At 43.6% G+C, this 18,231-nt stretch overlaps 1 protein-coding gene across 1 annotated transcript in view; it reads left to right on the forward strand.

The window, feature by feature from the left end:
* The window catches only part of dnajb14 (DnaJ heat shock protein family (Hsp40) member B14), a 198,783-nt gene that overhangs the window by 66,639 nt on the left and 113,913 nt on the right, over positions 1 to 18,231 (forward strand). The window contains exons 3-4 of the mRNA XM_077232367.1: positions 14,053 to 14,198; positions 14,321 to 14,497. Coding sequence (XP_077088482.1) covers positions 14,053 to 14,198; positions 14,321 to 14,497 — 323 coding nt within the window. The remainder of the gene's footprint in view (positions 1 to 14,052; positions 14,199 to 14,320; positions 14,498 to 18,231) is intronic.

Here is an 18,231-nt window from a genome sequence, read left to right on the forward strand (position 1 = left end):
GGGCTGTGGTTCCCTTTCAGTCGATAACGTCAGACGTAGTCGACGTCGACTGAATTGGGATCACGCTAGGGAGCCTATCATCTTCGATTACTATTGAACGAGCCAATGGAATTTGGCGTGCGTGATTTGCATCACACACTCCGCCCCCGCGGCGCGGGTATAAATACGGAAGTGGATGCACACTAGTTGCCTTTCGCTTCGGAGCCGTTCGTCTTTGATGTCTCTGAAGAGTGCTGCTGTATTCAACGAGCGAGTGTGTCGTTGTTCTTACGGGAAGACCTCTCCAGTGTTGGTGTTCTACAGCGTGGTGCAGCGGTGATCGCGAGCTTCTCAGCTCTCAACTGCTGTTTTAACAGCATCAGGTTTCTATTGTTTGTTTGTGTGTTGATGGTTGGTTAGAGGGCGAGAAGTGAGTGCTTCACTGTTGGTGGAAAGACTATTCAGTGTTTGCCGCGGTCATTCCCTGTGTGCTCCAGCACTGGTGACGGTCATATTTCCTAAAAGAGCAACACGGGTGTGAGTGCGTCTTTTTCAAGATGCTATTCCATCCGTGCGTTTCTGGGTGCGGTCTGGCACTATCCCCCTCTGACGGTCACGAAAGTTGTGTCGCATGTTTGGGCTTACAGCATGCCGAGGCAGCTTTCGTGGATGAGTCATGTTCCCACTGCGGGAACATGGCCATCTCGGTGTTGAGATCTAGACTCGCCTTTGTCAAAAGCGTTGGTGCAGTCCCCACCTCTGGGCCCCACCCTTGTTCTTCCTCTGGGTTACCTTCCCAGAGAAAGACTGGGGTGCCGTCCAAGCTGGGTGATCTGAGGATCACAGTGAGGGGTAATCCGCCCGGCCAGGCCCCGTGGGTCCCTCACTCCTCTTTCACACCGCAACTGGTGGAGCTCCCCATTGATCCCGCTGGTCCCTCTGTAATGGACAGGCCAGCCGTGTCATTTGGGGCCCCTCCAGGGGATACGATGTCAATCGCAGCATCGGAGGGGGAGCTGAACTCTGGAGATGACGACTCTGCTGCACTGCCTCCCTCCGGGAGACCAGTGTTGCCCGAGCCAGATCCAGAAATGTCAGCTATGCTGAAAAAGGCCGCCGAGGCGGTAGGGCTCGTGTGGAACCCTCCACCGTGTCCCGAGCCGTCTTGGTTGGATGATTGGTATATTGGGGCGGGCCGTACTGGTTCTCAGTCCGCCGCCCCGGTTCCTTTCTTTCCTGAAGTGCATGAGGAGCTTACGAGGGCATGGATGGCACCTTTCTCTGCCAGAAACCGCCTGAGTAGCTCCTCCCCCCTCACTACCCTTGATGGGGGAACGGTGAAGGGTTACGAGGCTATCCCTCTGGTGGAGCGGGCCGTTGCGATGCAGTTATGCCCAACGGCGGCCGCTTCCTGGAGAGGTGATCCTCGTCACCCCTCTAAAGCCTGTAAGTTCTCGTTCTCTTACGGGCAAGGCTTCTCTTACGGGCAAGGCTTACAAAGCTTGTGGGCAAGCCGCTTCCTCCTTGCATGCCATGGCGTTGCTCCAGGTCCACCAGGCCCAGGCACTCATGAACATGCACGAGGGTAGTTCGGACCGTGAGCTCATGGGTGAGCTCCGCACTGCAACTGACCTCGCCCTCCGGGCGACGAAGGTTGCAGCTCGCGCGGTCGGTTCGGTGATGTCCACACCTGTGGTCCAGGAGCGCCATCTCTGGCTCAACCTGGCCGATATGAGTGAAGCGGACAAGGTTCGGTTCCTGGACTCTCCCATTTCCCAGGTTGGGTTATTCGGCGACGCTGTGGAGAACTTTGCCCAACAGTTCTCTACAGCTCAGAAACAGACGGAGGCCATCCGGCACATACTGCCTCGGAGGGACGCTGCTGCCATCACCCGCCCGCCGAGGTCAGATCCTCCGCCTGTTCGTCGCCGAGGGCGTCCGCCCGCATCCGCCTCAGCTCCCGCCGGACCATCGCAGCAGCCTTCACCCAGGTTCCGGCGTGGAGCCGGCCGCGGAAGGGGCGCCCAGCCTGCTCCAGGCGCTGCCAAGCCAGGTGGTAAGCATCAGCGCGAAAGGAAATGCTGAACCTGGACGGGCTCTCAGGGATGGAGGAGTTGCTCGTGGAGTGGTCGCCGATCCACTCCCTCTGGCTGGTTGGAGGGCCGGCTGGAGTTTTTTGTTATGTGTGTGTCTGTTCCGCCGCTGGCCCCTATAAAAATGGGGTCAGCGGTACTCACATATTCAGAAAAAGAGCACATTTTCTGTTCCTGAGTCCCAAGTGGACCAGCCTGGCGGTGTGACCCTGTAATAGCCTTACATCCCCCAGCTTCCCTTGGTCGCCAGCAGGCAGCTTGGGGCGTTCAAGGACCCGGTCATCCGCCTTCTCACGTCCCCCTGCCGCTAGTGGAGACAGGTAAGTGTTGCACTGCACACTAACACCACTATCTCTACTTTGCTACCCCACCCCAGGCTCGGCTACCCCGCTCAAGTCAGTGAGAATCATCACATTAGGTGTTGAGCAGACGTGCTCCTGAAAATTCAGTGATATTCATCGCACCGAGTGCGGAGCAGTGATCCTGACTTGTGCGTGCTTATCTTATCCTGCTGGCGATGGATTTGATATAGCCGCTCCTCCAGCCGGTACGAAGGTCAGTTGTGAACTCGTTCTTCGTGCTACTAGGTGTGGGTCGTGACCATCTTGGCCCAAGATTGGTCTGCAGCTCCGACCTGAAAGACATGTGCTTTAGATCTCTACCTTCCGCACCGCAGGCCATCCTGTGTGTGGCGTGTAAGGGTGGAGTATCAGTACGGTGTCCTTCCCCTCGAGTGCTCCAGAGCCCGTTGGGTCTTCAGGTCAACTGGAAGAGAGTAATCTCGCCCACGGGCTGAGTATCTCTTTTTCAGTTTTGGAGATGGACTCGGTCTAACACGTCTCTCCAATGAGAATGTGTTCAGCTGGTGTTGAAGTGAGAAAGGGTCCCACTGAAAGAACTTTCAGAGTCTCCTGGGGTATATGGTAGTCGCAGCCTTTGGCTTTCTCCATATGTGACCGATTCAGCGCTAGCTTCATGATCGAGTCCCGAGGTGACCGTGGCAGAGCAGCTCACCCTGTGTGACGATAGTTCATCCCGGTCTGCTGCCAAATCCTCTTCAACAGAGGGGCCATGTACAAAGGGCGTGTTTTAACGGGGGCCTGGGCGACCCTCGACTACACGGGCATTCGTGCCTCGAGTTGTTAGACATTGCGACCGTTGCGCAAGCTTCCCTTGCATGTCACAACTCACCCGTCACCTCCTCCTTGGAGTCAGAAGCTTCTGAGGACGCTTTGTTCCACTCTTCCCGCTCTACTCAATCGTGCCGCCATCGGGCCTCACGACAGTTATGGCCAGGGCAAGTGGAGACTCCATCCCCTGGGTCCAGCTGGGTCATGACCATTCCGGGGCCGCTTAGTTGCCCCTCCGGTTTCGTCTTCCTGCCAGTGTTTGTATAAACCGAGCGGACTACCCTAGGACAAACACTGGCTCTCAGCTGCCCCAGGGGCCCGCAGAAATGCGTTTAACCCCAGTGACCCTTTTAAAAGCGACTGCGACTCATGGTCGCCTTGCGCCTGCTCAAGTCAGTGAATTCATCACACTTCATGTTGAGCAGAAATGCTCCTGAAACTCAGTGAAGTTCATCGCACTCAGGTGTTGAGCAGCAATGCTCCTGTAGCTCAGTGAGTTCATCACATTCAGGTGTTGATCAGAAATGCTCATGTAGCTCAGTGAATTCGTCACACGCAGTGCTGAGCAGAAATGCTCCTGGTGCTCAGTGAAGTTCTTCGCACTCAAGGGTTGAGCAGAAATGCTCCTGAAGCTCAGTGAGTTTATCACACTCAGGTGTTGAGCAGGAATGCTCCTGAAGCTCAGTGAACTTGTCACACTCAAGTGCTGAGCAGAAAATGCTCCTGAAGCCCAGTGATCTTCATGTTTGATGTTGTGTTGAGCAATGCTCCTGTCTTTTTGCGCCCGTCGCTTGCACCTACGTGCTAAGTCAGGAGAGGAACAGGTCTTCATAGTTGCCCCTTATTGGCCCAACTAGACATGGTTCCCATCGACAGCCTTCCTGACTTCCCCTGAGAACTCTTTCAGGGACGGGGCAAGAGGGCACCCGCGTTCTTCCCCCGGAGATTCCGGGCGGTCATCTGAACGCGGAGGTTCAGGTGGCTATCACAGGGACATGTGATAGTTACCATCACTTCTGCGAGCACCCCTAGAAATGGATAGCGTGCTTACGCCTTTAGAAGTGGAACCTAGTCGTTGAATGCGTCTTCTCTCCAGAGGAGATCCTGAAAGCTTTCGATCACTTCAGTGCTCTCTTTCCTGCAAAATGGGTTGGAGTAGGCTGTTTTCCTTCACCCTCAAAATGATGTTGCCTCAGTGTTTAAACGACGCTCATCGTGTTGCAGAAGTGTGCAGAAGCACGTTCTGATCGTCAGGTTCCTGAGGAGCAAGGTCTTGTAAATCCTTGCGTCCCTCTTTATCCTCTTGGGCCTTGTCCCTGGTGCGACTGCACTGCAGAGACCGCCCCTGAGCCACTGCAGGCAGTGAGTTAAAAATTCTGTTATATCAGTTCTCCTGCTCGCGTGGTCTCTACTAGAGGGTAGGGACTTGCTCGCTTTCGGTCAACGTATTGTGCCGTATTGTGCCCGGATTGTGCCCAAGGTTCCTACCTCTCCCGTAATAGGAGCAGGTGGTGAGCCTGCAAGCGCTGCCCTGTAGGAGGCAGATCCAGCCCTGGCTTCTCTGTCCGTTCGCTTGGACGTGTACAGAATGCAAGCCATAGACCTCAGACCAGCTCTACAGATATCTGTTGGAACTCAGCAGAGAGGGAAGGCTGTTTCCATGCAAAGTTGCACTTAGTGCTTGCCTTCATTTCGGTGAAAATCCGAGATGCAACATGTCCACTTAGGTGTTGAGCTCCTCTATGATGAGTGTAAAGTGCTCCGCCTGTGTTACAATATGCCTTGCTAAACAGATTCTAGAGTTGGGGCTGGACGACACCTAGTTGAACCGCTGCTTCCCGTGGGCTCCCTTCTCATGAAGCCAGTTTCACCGTGAGCCCGGTTCAATTGTTGGCTTGCTGCGCCATTCCCCTCCTATGGACTGCATACGTGCTATTTTCTACACCAGTTGAGTTCCCTTAAAATTGAACCCTGTTGAGTTCCTCCACACCCCTCCGACGTCGGACGTGCGGAACGTCTGGTGTTAGGCCTATCACTCGTAAGCAGTGTGGAACCTGTGTTAGGCTGGGTCCATATGTTGCGGTCCCTACGGCGACCCCATATGTGTATTCTTCCACGATACGGCTCCCGGCGGCAAGCCCGTGTCTTCCCTCGGCAGAGTCTCTCTGCCGTCACTGTCCGGTGTGTCTCCCCCCGTCTAGGCTGGAGCCACCCCAGTGACATTCCATATGTTAGACTGCCCGGTTTTCGCCCAGTTCATATGTGTATTCTCCACGTAACCTCCCTTGGCTTCCGCAGCGTCCCTTCCTTCCAATGTACGGGGAACGCTTTCCCAGTGGTCCTGTAGGAACAGCAGTGACTTCCCTGGCCTAAGCCCTGTCCTTCCCAGCCTTAAATTTGCGGGGGCATCAGGTGGCTTTGGTTTAGGCACTGGAAGGTGGCAGCGTTAGTGGCATGTTCAAAGGGTAATCCCAATTCAGTCGACGTCGACTACGTCTGAAGTTATCGACTGAAAGGGAACGTCCTGGTTGCGTATGCAACCCACCGTTCGTAGTCCCCTTGCCACTACCGCTGGACCACCGCTGACCCCGGGGTTACTCTCGGCTCCTCAGCGAAAAGCAAATAGTGTGTGCATCCACTTCCGTATTTATACCCGCGCCGCGGGGGCAGAGTGTGTGATGCAAATCACGCACGCCAAATTCCATTGGCTGGTTCAATAGTAATCGAAGATGATAGGCTCCCTAGCGTGATCCCAATTCAGTCGACGTCGACTACGTCCTCCGTTCCCTCCTTCAGGGAACGGTGGGTTGCATACGCAACCAGGATGTTCCACTAACACAGGCTATAGCCTATATGGCTCTTCTCATTCAGCACTGCGGGAAAAATATAAATTCCAGGTTCTAATTTGGCCTTAGAAAACCAGTAAAATCGACATGTTTTCCATATTAATTTGTGAATATTTTAAATGTTTAATAAAGGGGCAAAAAGTAGGCTAATTTAAACAAAAATCTGAAAAAGTCTGTCGATATTTACTTTTTGCGCAGCAGTTGCTGTTGCCAGTTCAAATTAAAATGTTGGTGTTCAACTTTGCGTTTTAAAAAGACAACAACCGTTAATTTTTCGTTTTTCAGTTACGGTAAAAAAAAAAAGATAATAATAGCGCAAAACATTTGCGAAAATCTGTAATAATGGAAACGCGACTGACAGGCAATGATAGATATGAATGATGATTTCTGTTAAAGTTTCTGTTAAAAAAAACTCGCCAGGTTTTGCCTCAGTTATGAATTAAAATGTGTTTATTGCAATAAATGTAAACTGTAGAGATGCAATCTGGTCATTAAAATTATTTATATTTATTATTTATTATTTATAATTATAAATAATTATAATTATAAATAATTATTTATTATTTATATAGTTTTTTTTCTTTTTCTCCCCCGTCCCTTTTGCGGCCCTCAGTTCAATGTTGGGTTACTAAATTGGCCCTCACCTATGAAAACTTTGAGAACCCCTGATCTATAGTGTCGAACGCAGCGCTAAGATCAAGTAGAACTAGTATTGAGATACAGCCTTGGTCAGAAGCTAAAAGTAAATCATTTGTAATTTTAACTAGCGCAGTTTCTGTGCTATGATGCGGTCTGAATCCTGACTGAAATTTTTCATAGATATCATTTTCTTGCAAGAAAGAGCACAAGTGAGCGGACACAACTTTTTCTAGTATTTTAGACATAAATGGAAGATTTGAAATGGGTCTGTAATTTGCTGGGTTATTTGGATCTAATTGCGGTTTCTTAATGAGAGGTTTTATTACTGCCAGTTTGAATATTTTTGGAACATGACCTAAAGATAAAGACGAGTTAATAATATTGAGAAGAGGCTCTTCCACTACAGGTAACACTTCTTTCAGTAGTTTAGTGGGTATTGGATCTAATAAACATGTTGTTGGTTTAGATGCAATGATAAGTTTATTTAGCTCTTCCTAATATATAGGATATATTTGTAAAGCGGTGTTGTTGTTCTTGAGGGGCGATAATTTAGGCTGAATCTAAAGACACCATAAAAGATTGTACATTTACAATTGTGTTTCTGATGCTTTCTATTTTCTCATTGAAGAAATTCATAAAATCATTACTACTATACTGTAACGGAATATTTTGCTCTGGTGATGTTTGTTTATTTGTTAGTCTAGCTACGGTGTTGAATAAAAACCTTGAATTATTTTGGTTATTTTCTATTAGTTTTCGGAGATGCTCAGCCCTGGCTGCTTTTTGAGCCTTTTTATAACGTGATATACTGTCTTTCCACGCGATTCTAAAGACCTCTAAATTAGTTTGTTTCCATTTACGCTCTAAGTTACGAGTTTCTCTCTTGATAACATGCGTAGCACTGTTGTACCATGGCTTTAGCTTTAGTTTTCTCTCTAACCTTTTTTAATCTAATTGGTGCAACAATTTCTAGTGTACTAGAGAAAATGGTGCTCAAACTGCTAGTCATTTCCTCTAGTTCATCTGTTTGTTTGGGTTCACTGAGCAGCTGAGATAGATCAGGTAAGCTATTTGAGAATCTATCTATAGTGGTTGGAAGGATTGTTCTGCCTGGTCGATAACGTGGCGCAACATGACAAATTTCAGCAGTACGTATTATGCAAGTTATCATGTAATGATCAGTGACATCATCACTTTGCGGTATAATATTTATATCAGTTGGATTGGTTCCATATGATATAATTAAATCTAGTGTATGATTTAGACGATGAGTGGGACCACTGACGTTTTGCTTGACCCCAAAGGAGTTTAATAAATCTGTAAACGCAGCCCCTAACTCATCATTTGGTTTATCTACGTGTATGTTAAAATCTCCAACAATTATTGCTTTATCGACATTGACCAATAGATCTGAGAGAAAGTCTGCAAACTCTTTTAGGAAATCAGCATAGGCCCCTGGAGGTCTATATACAGTAGCCAAGGCTAGAGATAATAGGGATTTCTTTCCTACATCTAAGAGCGTAACATTTAGCACAAGTACTTCAAACGAATTAAACCTGTGACCTGTTTTCTGAGTAACATTAAGAATATCTCTATAGATTGTTGCAACACCGCCGCCACGGTGGTAAGACACAGAAAGAAATTTCTGAACAAATAGGCTGTTCCCAGAGTGCCGTATCAAGGCACCTGAGTGGGAAGTCTGTGGGAAGGAAAAAGTGTGGCAAAAAACGCTGCACAACGAGAAGAGGTGACCGGACCCTGAGGAAGATTGTGGAGAAGGACCGATTCCAGACCTTGGGGGACCTCAAAAAATTTGCATATTGTGATAAAGTTCATTATTTTCCATAATGTAATGATAAAAATTAAACTTTCATATATTTTAGATTCATTGCACACCAACTGAAATATTTCAGGTCTTTTATTGTTTTAATACTGATGATTTTGGCATACAGCTCATGAAAACCCAAAATTCCTATCTCAAAAAATTTGCATATTTCATCCAACCAATAAAAGAAGTGTTTTTAATACAAAAAAAGTCAAGCCGCTGTTTCTGGTTCAAAAGTGGCTTGTCCTGGGGAATGCGGCACCTGTAGCCCATTTCCTGCACACGCCTGTGCACGGTGGCTCTGGATGTTTCTACTCCAGACTCAGTCCACTGCTTCCGCAGGTCCCCCAAGGTCTGGAATCGGTCCTTCTCCACAATCTTCCTCAGGGTCCGGTCACCTCTTCTCGTTCTGCAGTGTTTTTTGCCACACTTTTTCCTTCCCACAGACTTCCCACTTAGGTGCCTTGATACAGCACTCTGGGAACAGCCTATTTGTTCAGAAATGTCTTTCTGTGTCTTACCCTCTTGCTTGAGGGTGTCAATGATGGCCTTCTGGACAGCAGTCAGGTCGGCAGTCTTACCCATGATTGCGGTTTTGAGTAATGAAACAGGCTGGGAGTTTTTAAAAGCCTCAGGAATCTTTTGCAGGTGTTTAGAGTTAATTAGTTGATTCAGATGATTAGGTTAATAGCTCGTTTAGAGACCCTTTTCAGGATATGCAAATTTTTTGAGATAGGAATTTTGGGTTTTCATGAGCTGTATGCCAAAATCATCAGTATTAAACAATAAAAGACCTGAAATATTTCAGTTGGTGTGCAATGAATCTAAAATATATGAAAGTATAATTTTTATCATTACATTATGGAAAATAATTAACTTTATCACAATATGCTAATTTATTGAGAAGGACCTGTATATACACACGTTATTTCGAACAAAATCAGGCTTAAACGAAGTTCATTTGGAGTTCACCAGCAACAATACTCAGGTAGGCCGTGGTGTTTAAACAATGCTCGATTGGGGCCCAAAGTGAGTGGGTCTAATATTATTGGTCTTAAAAAGTGGGTGGGTCTTGTCCCACCCATATACAATGGTTTCGACATATACAATGTTCTTAGCTGAAGGGAGTATCACTTACCTAATGTGTCTTATTCAGCTGTAGCCCATCTGCTTCAAGGTTCGACGTGTTGTGCATTCAGAGATGCTCTTCTGTATCAGTTTAAAGAGTGGTAATTGGAGTTACTGTTGCCATTCTATCAGCTCGAACCAGACTGGCCATTCTCCTCTGAACTGACATCAACAAGGCATTTTCTCCCACAGAACTGCTGCTCACTGGATATTTTCTCTTTTTTTGAACATTCTTTGTAAACCTTAGAGATGGTTGTGTGTGAAAATCCCAGTAGATCAGCAGTTTCGGAAATATCAACAACCATGTCACATTCAATGTCTCTTAAATCACCTTTCTTCACGATTCTGATGCTCAGTTAGAACTTCATCAGATCATCTTGTCCATGACTGCATCCGAAATCACATAAGTAATTACTTCACAACCGCTAAAAAAGTATGTTCTATATAGTATAAATGCAAGTAGTATGAATATTATCCGGGACGTACTATATTCGCCATGTTCTTATTCTCCCGTGACCTACCAGCTTCAGTTTATGTCGCTTCACTGCCATTCACAGATCCTCTCCTGTAGCCTCATGGGAATTGTAAATTGTTGCACACTTCAGAATCTTGCCAGAAGTAGTAGGTCATCCGGGTACTTTTTGCCTACTTTTTTATGAGTACCATGAATTCGGGCATACTTCTTTTGTCACATTATGTTTTCCCCCTACTATATAGTAGGGGAGTATGCGATTTTGGATGCAGCCCTTGTCTACATGCCTAAATACATTGAGTCTCTGCCATGTGGTGGATTAGATATTTGTGTTAACGAGCAGTTAAACAGGTGTACTTAATAAAGCAGGTGGTGAGTGTTTTTGTTTATGTGTTTGTGTATATATATAGCTTGGCAAAGCAGCACTATAATAGCTTGTTGCAGCCAGAGTTGTAATAAAAATAACTTTTATATAAAATAGATTTAACATTTTAGATTTAACATTTAAAAACTGTTGCTGGTGGTAGTAACATTTTATTTTGTTGGTCCCTTTTGAACATTCTGTTAACTATAAGTTACTTTGCAACTACAGGTCAACTAACTCACATTAGAGTATTAGTGGACTGTCTGCTCTGATTATCTTAAATTGTGTCTACACTCGTTATCTTTGGGGTCTCCAGGGACCCCAAACAATAACACTGCATTTTGTAACAGAATAGTAGTTTTTTTTTTTACAAATGTAATTTTACTTGGTTTATTACTGTTTTTACTCAACATTGTACATTTGGAGGATTTATGATATCTTTTAATTTTCTATAAATAAATAAATATTTATTTAAATCGGCTTTTTTACAAAAAACAAAATTTTATGTAAAATTGACTTTGTAAAAGACCCAGATTTCAAACTTTCATTCATGGGGATGACATGGATAATTTTACATGGTTTAATGTAAAAGAAATTGCCCATTTTTTGGAAAATGCCGTTGTAAAATAAAAAAATCACTTTAACCACTAGATGGCTAGTAGATGTTATTTGCTATTTGACTAACTGAACTATATCTTTTCACAAGTTGAATTCATATATAAATATTTTAAAATCACAATTATATATAAAAAAAAATGTCAAAGTTTATCATTTTTTGTACCGAAAAAAGTTTTTTAAATAATGTTACATTATGATTAGAATCAAACCTGAACTGGATGTTACAAAGAGAAATGTTAGAGTCTTTAGATTTGATCATTTATTTCAATCATCTGTTTTTATTATAATTCTATAATGTTACTAACTGTAACAGAACAAAAATTAACAGAAATGAACAGTTATATTACATATTGAGTAAAAATACATGACATGAACATCAAAATGCAATGAACTGAACAGCAATAACAAATGAGCAAATAAAGCAGTAAAAAAATAAAATTTAGTTAGAAATTTTGAACTTTGTGTGTGTGTGTGCATGCTAAATTGTTTTTTCCTCACCCTTTCATCTCTCTCGCACTCCCTCTGTGTGTGTGTGTGTGTGTGTGTGTGTCTGTGTGTCTGTGTGTGTGTGTGTGTGTGTGTGTGTGTGTGTGTGTGTGTGTGTGTGTGTGTGTGTGTGTGTGTGTGTGTGTGTGTGGGGCACTCCACATCAGACTATTGTCATTTCCTCACAAACTACATCTCCCATAACTCCCTGCCTGGACTCTTCATCCATTACAAATGTATTCCTGTGTGTGTGCGTGCGTGTGTTTGTGTGTGTGCACATTTTCAATGTGTCAGTGTCACCAATTTATTTTTGTGGTGGTTCTGCATTTTGGATGATTTTATTTTACAAATGATAAGATAACTGTTTTTATAGCCTTACGCGTGTGTGTGTGTGTGTGTGTGTGTGTGTGTGTGTGGCGAGCAGGTTATTTTTGCATTGTTGGAAATGTGCCACTTCATTTGTCTATGTTCTGCTTGTTTCTGATTTTGATGATGAACTGTTTCTATAGTCTCAAAAATGTATTCCTGTGTGTGTGTGTGTGTGTGTGTGTTTGTTTTTGTGATTTGTGAGGACACAAATGTGTATAATGACATGGGTATTATACTGGTATTACAACTTTAACGTAATTAAAAGAGTATGTCGGGCTAGTTGATTGGCCAGTCACTGGCCCGCGCGGGCCAGTGACTGGCCACCAGCAAAACAAAGAGAATGTCATACACAGTGGCGCGAAGAGTGTCAATGTTACTTCAGGTTATTTATAACATGTTAAAATGTCAAAGAACTACGAGGCTGATAAGAGAAAGAGGACATTCCTAGTAGGGCTGGGCAGTATATCGAGTTTGTACAATATATTGTTTTTTTTTTAAACGATATGGAATGAGGCAATACCGTTTATATCGATACAGTAGTTTGATACGAGCACATCTGAAAAATATAGCGGAGGAAGCAGTGTGAGCTCCTGCAGTGAAAGAACATAGTACAATAGGGTAGTTGCACGTGGCCGCCATGTTGGATTTACGATCAGCGAGTGTGCGTTTGGACACTTCCGGTTTCGCTTTACGTCGGTGCAGGGAGCATGAATCCAAGACACTCTTCTGTTCGTGAACAGTTGTATTTCATTCATTAATCTGACTATGCATCAGTGCATTTAATTGCCATTTGCTCGTGTGATAGTAATATATATCTTAGTAGTATTTTAAGTGATATAATTGATTCTATAAACAACTATAAGAGATCATTTTCGGCTTTCCCCGGCTCCCTGCACCGGAAAATATGGTATAATGAGTGATTTATAAGCTATTTTTTATAGGCCGGTCATTTTTGACCGGGAACACCACAAGTGTGACTATGTGCCATATTTTTTACAAAACTAAAGTTTCAAAACAAAATTCCTGGTGAAAATTTTAAGTTGACTAGTGTGATCAACAATACCAATTTTTTTCAGTTTTTTTTTAATGTTTCCAAAATTATTCAAATTTTTTTTTTTTATTACTCCAAAAATTAAATGCCTACTCTCGAATAAATGAGGCCTATGATTATACAGATGCAAATCAAAATATAAAACCAGTCCTAATTGAAAGAGAACATATTGACAAAAAGATTGAATCCAAGATTGGGTGAAAATATGGTATAATGAGTGACTTATAAGCTATTTTTTATAGGCCGGTCATTTTTGACCTGGGAACACCACAAGTGTAACAAGGTAACAAAACCCCCACAAAAAAAAGAAGAAAAGAACGCAAACGTGCGTGCGTGCGTGTGTGTGTGCGTGCGTGTGGCGAGCATGATAATTTTGCATTGTGGGAAATGTGCCACTTTATTTCTGTCGATGTGTTCTGCTTGTTTCTGATTTTGATGATGAACTGTTTTTAGAGTCTCAAAAATGTATTCCTCTATGTTTGTGTGTGTGTGCGTGTGGCGAGCATGATAATTTTGCATTGCGGATGTTTTTTGCATTGTTGAAAGTGTGCCACTTTATTTCTGTCTATGCTTGTTTCTGATTTTGATGATGAATATTACATATTTACTATGCGGGGTCTCCAGGGACCACGAAGACAACAAGTGTCACAATTTTTTTTTCACGCTAACATAAAAACAGATATCATTCCATTTTTTTTTTTTTTTTGATAGATCTAGAAAGTGTTGAGAGCTGTAGACAGTTTCATACCATTTGGACAAATAGAACATTTTTTAAAAATTGATCAAAAGTCATTTGCGGGTTAAAGAGACCCCGAAGATAATGAGAGGGTTAATATCTGCTAACTCTTTATTGTGATAGTCCTTCAACAGACACTACTGACTATAAGTAACTTCGCAACTAAATGTCAACTTATTCTAACCCTAACCCTACCAGTTTCCTAATACTCTGAGAGTTAGTAGACATGTAGTTGCAATGTTACTTACAGACAACAGAATGAGTTAAAGGGGCCATCAGAATAAAGTGAAGCCCTGTCGCTTTTTGTTGTCTTTAGGATAAAGAAGTGTAAGAATTACTATGAGGTACTGGCTATCAGAAAAGATGCCAATGAAGAGGAACTGAAAAAGGCCTACAGAAAACTGGCTTTGAAATTCCACCCTGACAAAAACCATGCGCCAGGAGCAACTGAGGCCTTTAAAAGTAATGATGTCCCTGAAACACCATATCCAATTTTGTTCCAATACATTGTTCAATACAAAATGAATGTACATAAAATATATATAATATATAAAACAAAAAATGCTGTTCTTGTTCTTCTCCAGAGATTGGAAATGCTTATGCAGTGCTCAGTAACCCAGAGAAGAAGAGTCAGTATGATGTATGTGGAGGAGAGGAGCCTAGCAGCGCTCATGGAGGATTTGATTTCCACAGAGGCTTTGAGTCTGATATTACACCTGAAGATCTCTTTAACATGTTCTTTGGAGGCGACTTCCCTTCATGTAAGCCATTTTTGTATAGATCATGTAAAATCTGCAAATGCATTATGTGTATATTTTCTCCATACAGATAGATTCATCTGCACATTATTCACTTTATAAATTCTGGTTAGTATGAGGGACTCTATAGCATTACGGTGTGGTGGGATATAGTAGTAGTGGCTGATATATTGCTAAACACTAGAAACCTGTGTAAGTTTGAAAACTGGTATAAATTTGATTATTTACTCTACCCCCCCGTTTATACACTTGATGTTGTGTTGATCCGTTGTCACAAAAGTTTATTTGCATATGTTTTTAAAGGGTCATTAAACCCCCCTCTTTCAGCTCAAGTCCAGCCCACAATCTTTTTGAAAAATGTAACTTAAAGGGGACCTATTATGCAAAATTCACTTTTGGATGGTGTTTGGACATAAATGTGTGATGGCAGTGTGTGTACACAACCACCCTACAGTGATAAAAATCCACTCACTCCTTTTTTTAAATCCCCATAAATCATAAGCAGTGTCTCCAAACGACCTGTTTTCAGAATGCGGCTTAAGTGACGTCACTACATCCACAGGCCCCGCCCACGAGTGTTGACAGACACTGCCGTTTTAACGTAGAACGGCCCTGATCGAGTTCACAGCGAGTTGAAGGTTGTACACATCCGCCATTGCTGCACTTACGAGAATGTCTCCCAAGCGTTGTTGGTATTGTGTAGCTGGATGTATTAATCCACATAGCTCTATTTATTTACTGGAGCGATAGGCCTAACGTTATTGATCATGGCAGTAATGAAAGTGAGAGCGCGCACTTTATTACAGTTCATAGGAGTTGTTTTATGGCTTAACAGTTTACCAGTTTATTAAGCACCCCCTGAAAAGGTGTGTATATATTTGTTTACTGTTAGTTGTAGAGAGTTTTTTGTACTTCGCTGTGTATGCTAATGATAATGAAAGGGAGAGAATTTATGGATAAGACTTAAATGCAGACTTCTTATACAGTGTTTATTCAGCTCTTACAGTGGTTTTCTGGAGTAAAATTGACGCTTCATCTTTTGTGCGATGTACAAGAAACTTCATTGAACTCATCAGTATATTTTTGGCCAACATTTGGACTTGTCCGCTACAACAGGCTTGTACTAATAGTTGATAAAAGCAAGATGGAAAAATAAGTTATAACCGTAATTAAACTAGACTATACCTGTTCTATCTACATACAACACATATTATCTGGCTCTGTGGACATTATTGTCCGACTCCGGGTCGAAATGAACACGGTAACTGAGAGTTTATGTTTTGATATTATCATTCCGTGAGATTAAATTTTCCTGACACATCCTGGAGCTCTTGAGGCTCCGCCCTCTGGGCCAGCAGCAGCTGCTCATTTGCATTTAAAGGGATACACACTAAAACGGTGCATTTTTCTGAGCCCCAAAAAGTGACAATTTAAACATGCTGTATAAAAATATCTGTTCTGTATTTTGAGCTAAAACTTCACATACACACTCTGGGGACATCAGAGACTTATTTTACATCTTGTGAAAAGGGGCATAATAGGTCCCCTTTAAATGGATGTGGATGGCTGTGAGAAGAAGGGAGGGGAGTGGTAGCTGGGCACTGGTAAGGTCCCAGTGGGCATTTAGAGAACATTAGAGGGCACGCGAACCATCCATACAGCCACCCTCCCACCTCTGCTTTTGCAGGGACGAAAATATGTCTTTAATCTCTTATTTAATATCATCTCTTATGATATTTGAAATCAACCCAAAAAAACAAACACCCGTCCTTCATTGCTCCACCCCAAAATGCACAAACATGCAATACAAGAGTGGACCTCAATGCAAACTCAACTTCCTATTTCAGGCAGCACCCAGCCTTGAAGAGTGTTCCGTATGATCGGACTATTGTATAGAACTTTTAACTTTTTAGGATTGCTAATAAACAAAAGATTCTGAAGAGGGCAGAGAGATTGCGAGGCTTGAAGATCAAGCCAAAAGGAACCTGAATCATTCCTCAACCGTTCTGCCACAAAACGAAGCTGACACGCCAGTTGAGACCATCTTATATTGGGAAACACCCTTATGATTAGGGAGTTGTAATTTGTTCAGTTTCAATTTTGGTTTCCTTTTCCTTTTTCCATATAAAACAAGAAAGCCAGCCATTAAGCTCCTTAAATACAGTACTTTGCTAGAAATAAAATGGTTAAATGGTTAAATTAAACAAGCTTAAATGTTCATTTTGATTATAGCAATTCTTCTCAACCATGAACTGGGAAAAGCATTTCACCTCTGTAAATCACTATTAATTTTCTCCAGAAGAAGAGCAAAGTTTCTTTTAAATAAAACTTTGAATGTAGGGGTTATATGAAGTCCTATAGGTAGAACCTGACATGGAATATTTAAAAGGGAAAGAGGAGAGCATTTGTGTCTGAAGTGAGAGTGCCCAATGTTAAAGCAATACATTTTGTAAAATTGATCTTATAAAAAGAAAATTCCCCAAAGGAGTTTATAATATCAACCAGTCGTGAAACTGATGTATTTGAATCTGACAAAAATAGCAGAATATCATCTACATAAAATGAAATCTAAACGCTCTAATCAATTAATCATATCTTATCGCTTCTGCCAAGGGTTCAACGGCAAGGGCAAACAACAATGTCGAAAGTGGGCGGCCCTGCCTGGTGCCCCTACCCAGTAGACAATTTGTAGATCTGAGGCAATTAGTGGTGACGGCAGGGTTCCAGCGGATCCTTGAAAAGTCTTAAATGAGATTTTTAGGGGCCAAGCACCGAAGGTGCGGAGGCACCTATTGTATCTGTTCCGGTTCTTATTAGGGGCCAAGCACCGAAGGTGCGGAGGCACCTATTGTATCTGTTCCGGTTCTTATTATTATTAGGGGCCAAGCACCGAAGGTGCGGAGGCACCTATTGTATCTGTTCCGGTTCTTATTATTAGGGGCCAAGCACCGAAGGTGCGGAGGCACCTATTGTATCTGTTCCGGTTCTTATTAGGGGCCAAGCACCGAAGGTGCGGAGGCACCTATTGTATCTGTTCCGGTTCTTATTAGGGGCCAAGCACCGAAGGTGCGGAGGCACCTATTGTATCTGTTCCGGTTCTTATTATTATTATTAGGGGCCAAGCACCGAAGGTGCGGAGGCACCTATTGTATCTGTTCCGGTTCTTCTTCTTATTAGGGGCCAAGCACCGAAGGTGCGGAGGCACCTATTGTATCTGTTCCGGTTCTTATTATTAGGGGCCAAGCACCGAAGGTGCGGAGGCACCTATTGTATCTGTTCCGGTTCTTATTATTATTAGGGGCCAAGCACCGAAGGTGCGGAGGCACCTATTGTATCTGTTCCGGTTCTTATTATTATTATTAGGGGCCAAGCACCGAAGGTGCGGAGGCACCTATTGTATCTGTTCCGGTTCTTATTATTAGGGGCCAAGCACCGAAGGTGCGGAGGCACCTATTGTATCTGTTCCGGTTCTTATTATTATTAGGGGCCAAGCACCGAAGGTGCGGAGACACCTATTGTATCTGTTCCGGTTCTTATTATTAGGGGCCAAGCACCGAAGGTGCGGAGGCACCTATTGTATCTGTTCTGGTTCTTATTATTAGGGGCCAAGCACCGAAGGTGCGGAGGCACCTATTGTATCTGTTCCGGTTCTTATTAGGGGCCAAGCACCGAAGGTGCGGAGGCACCTATTGTATCTGTTCCGGTTCTTATTATTAGGGGCCAAGCACCGAAGGTGC

Source organism: Siphateles boraxobius, unplaced genomic scaffold (genome assembly GCF_051911475.1).
Source record: "Siphateles boraxobius isolate OS27281-9 unplaced genomic scaffold, OSU_SipBor_1 17, whole genome shotgun sequence".
NCBI lineage: Eukaryota > Metazoa > Chordata > Actinopteri > Cypriniformes > Leuciscidae > Siphateles > Siphateles boraxobius.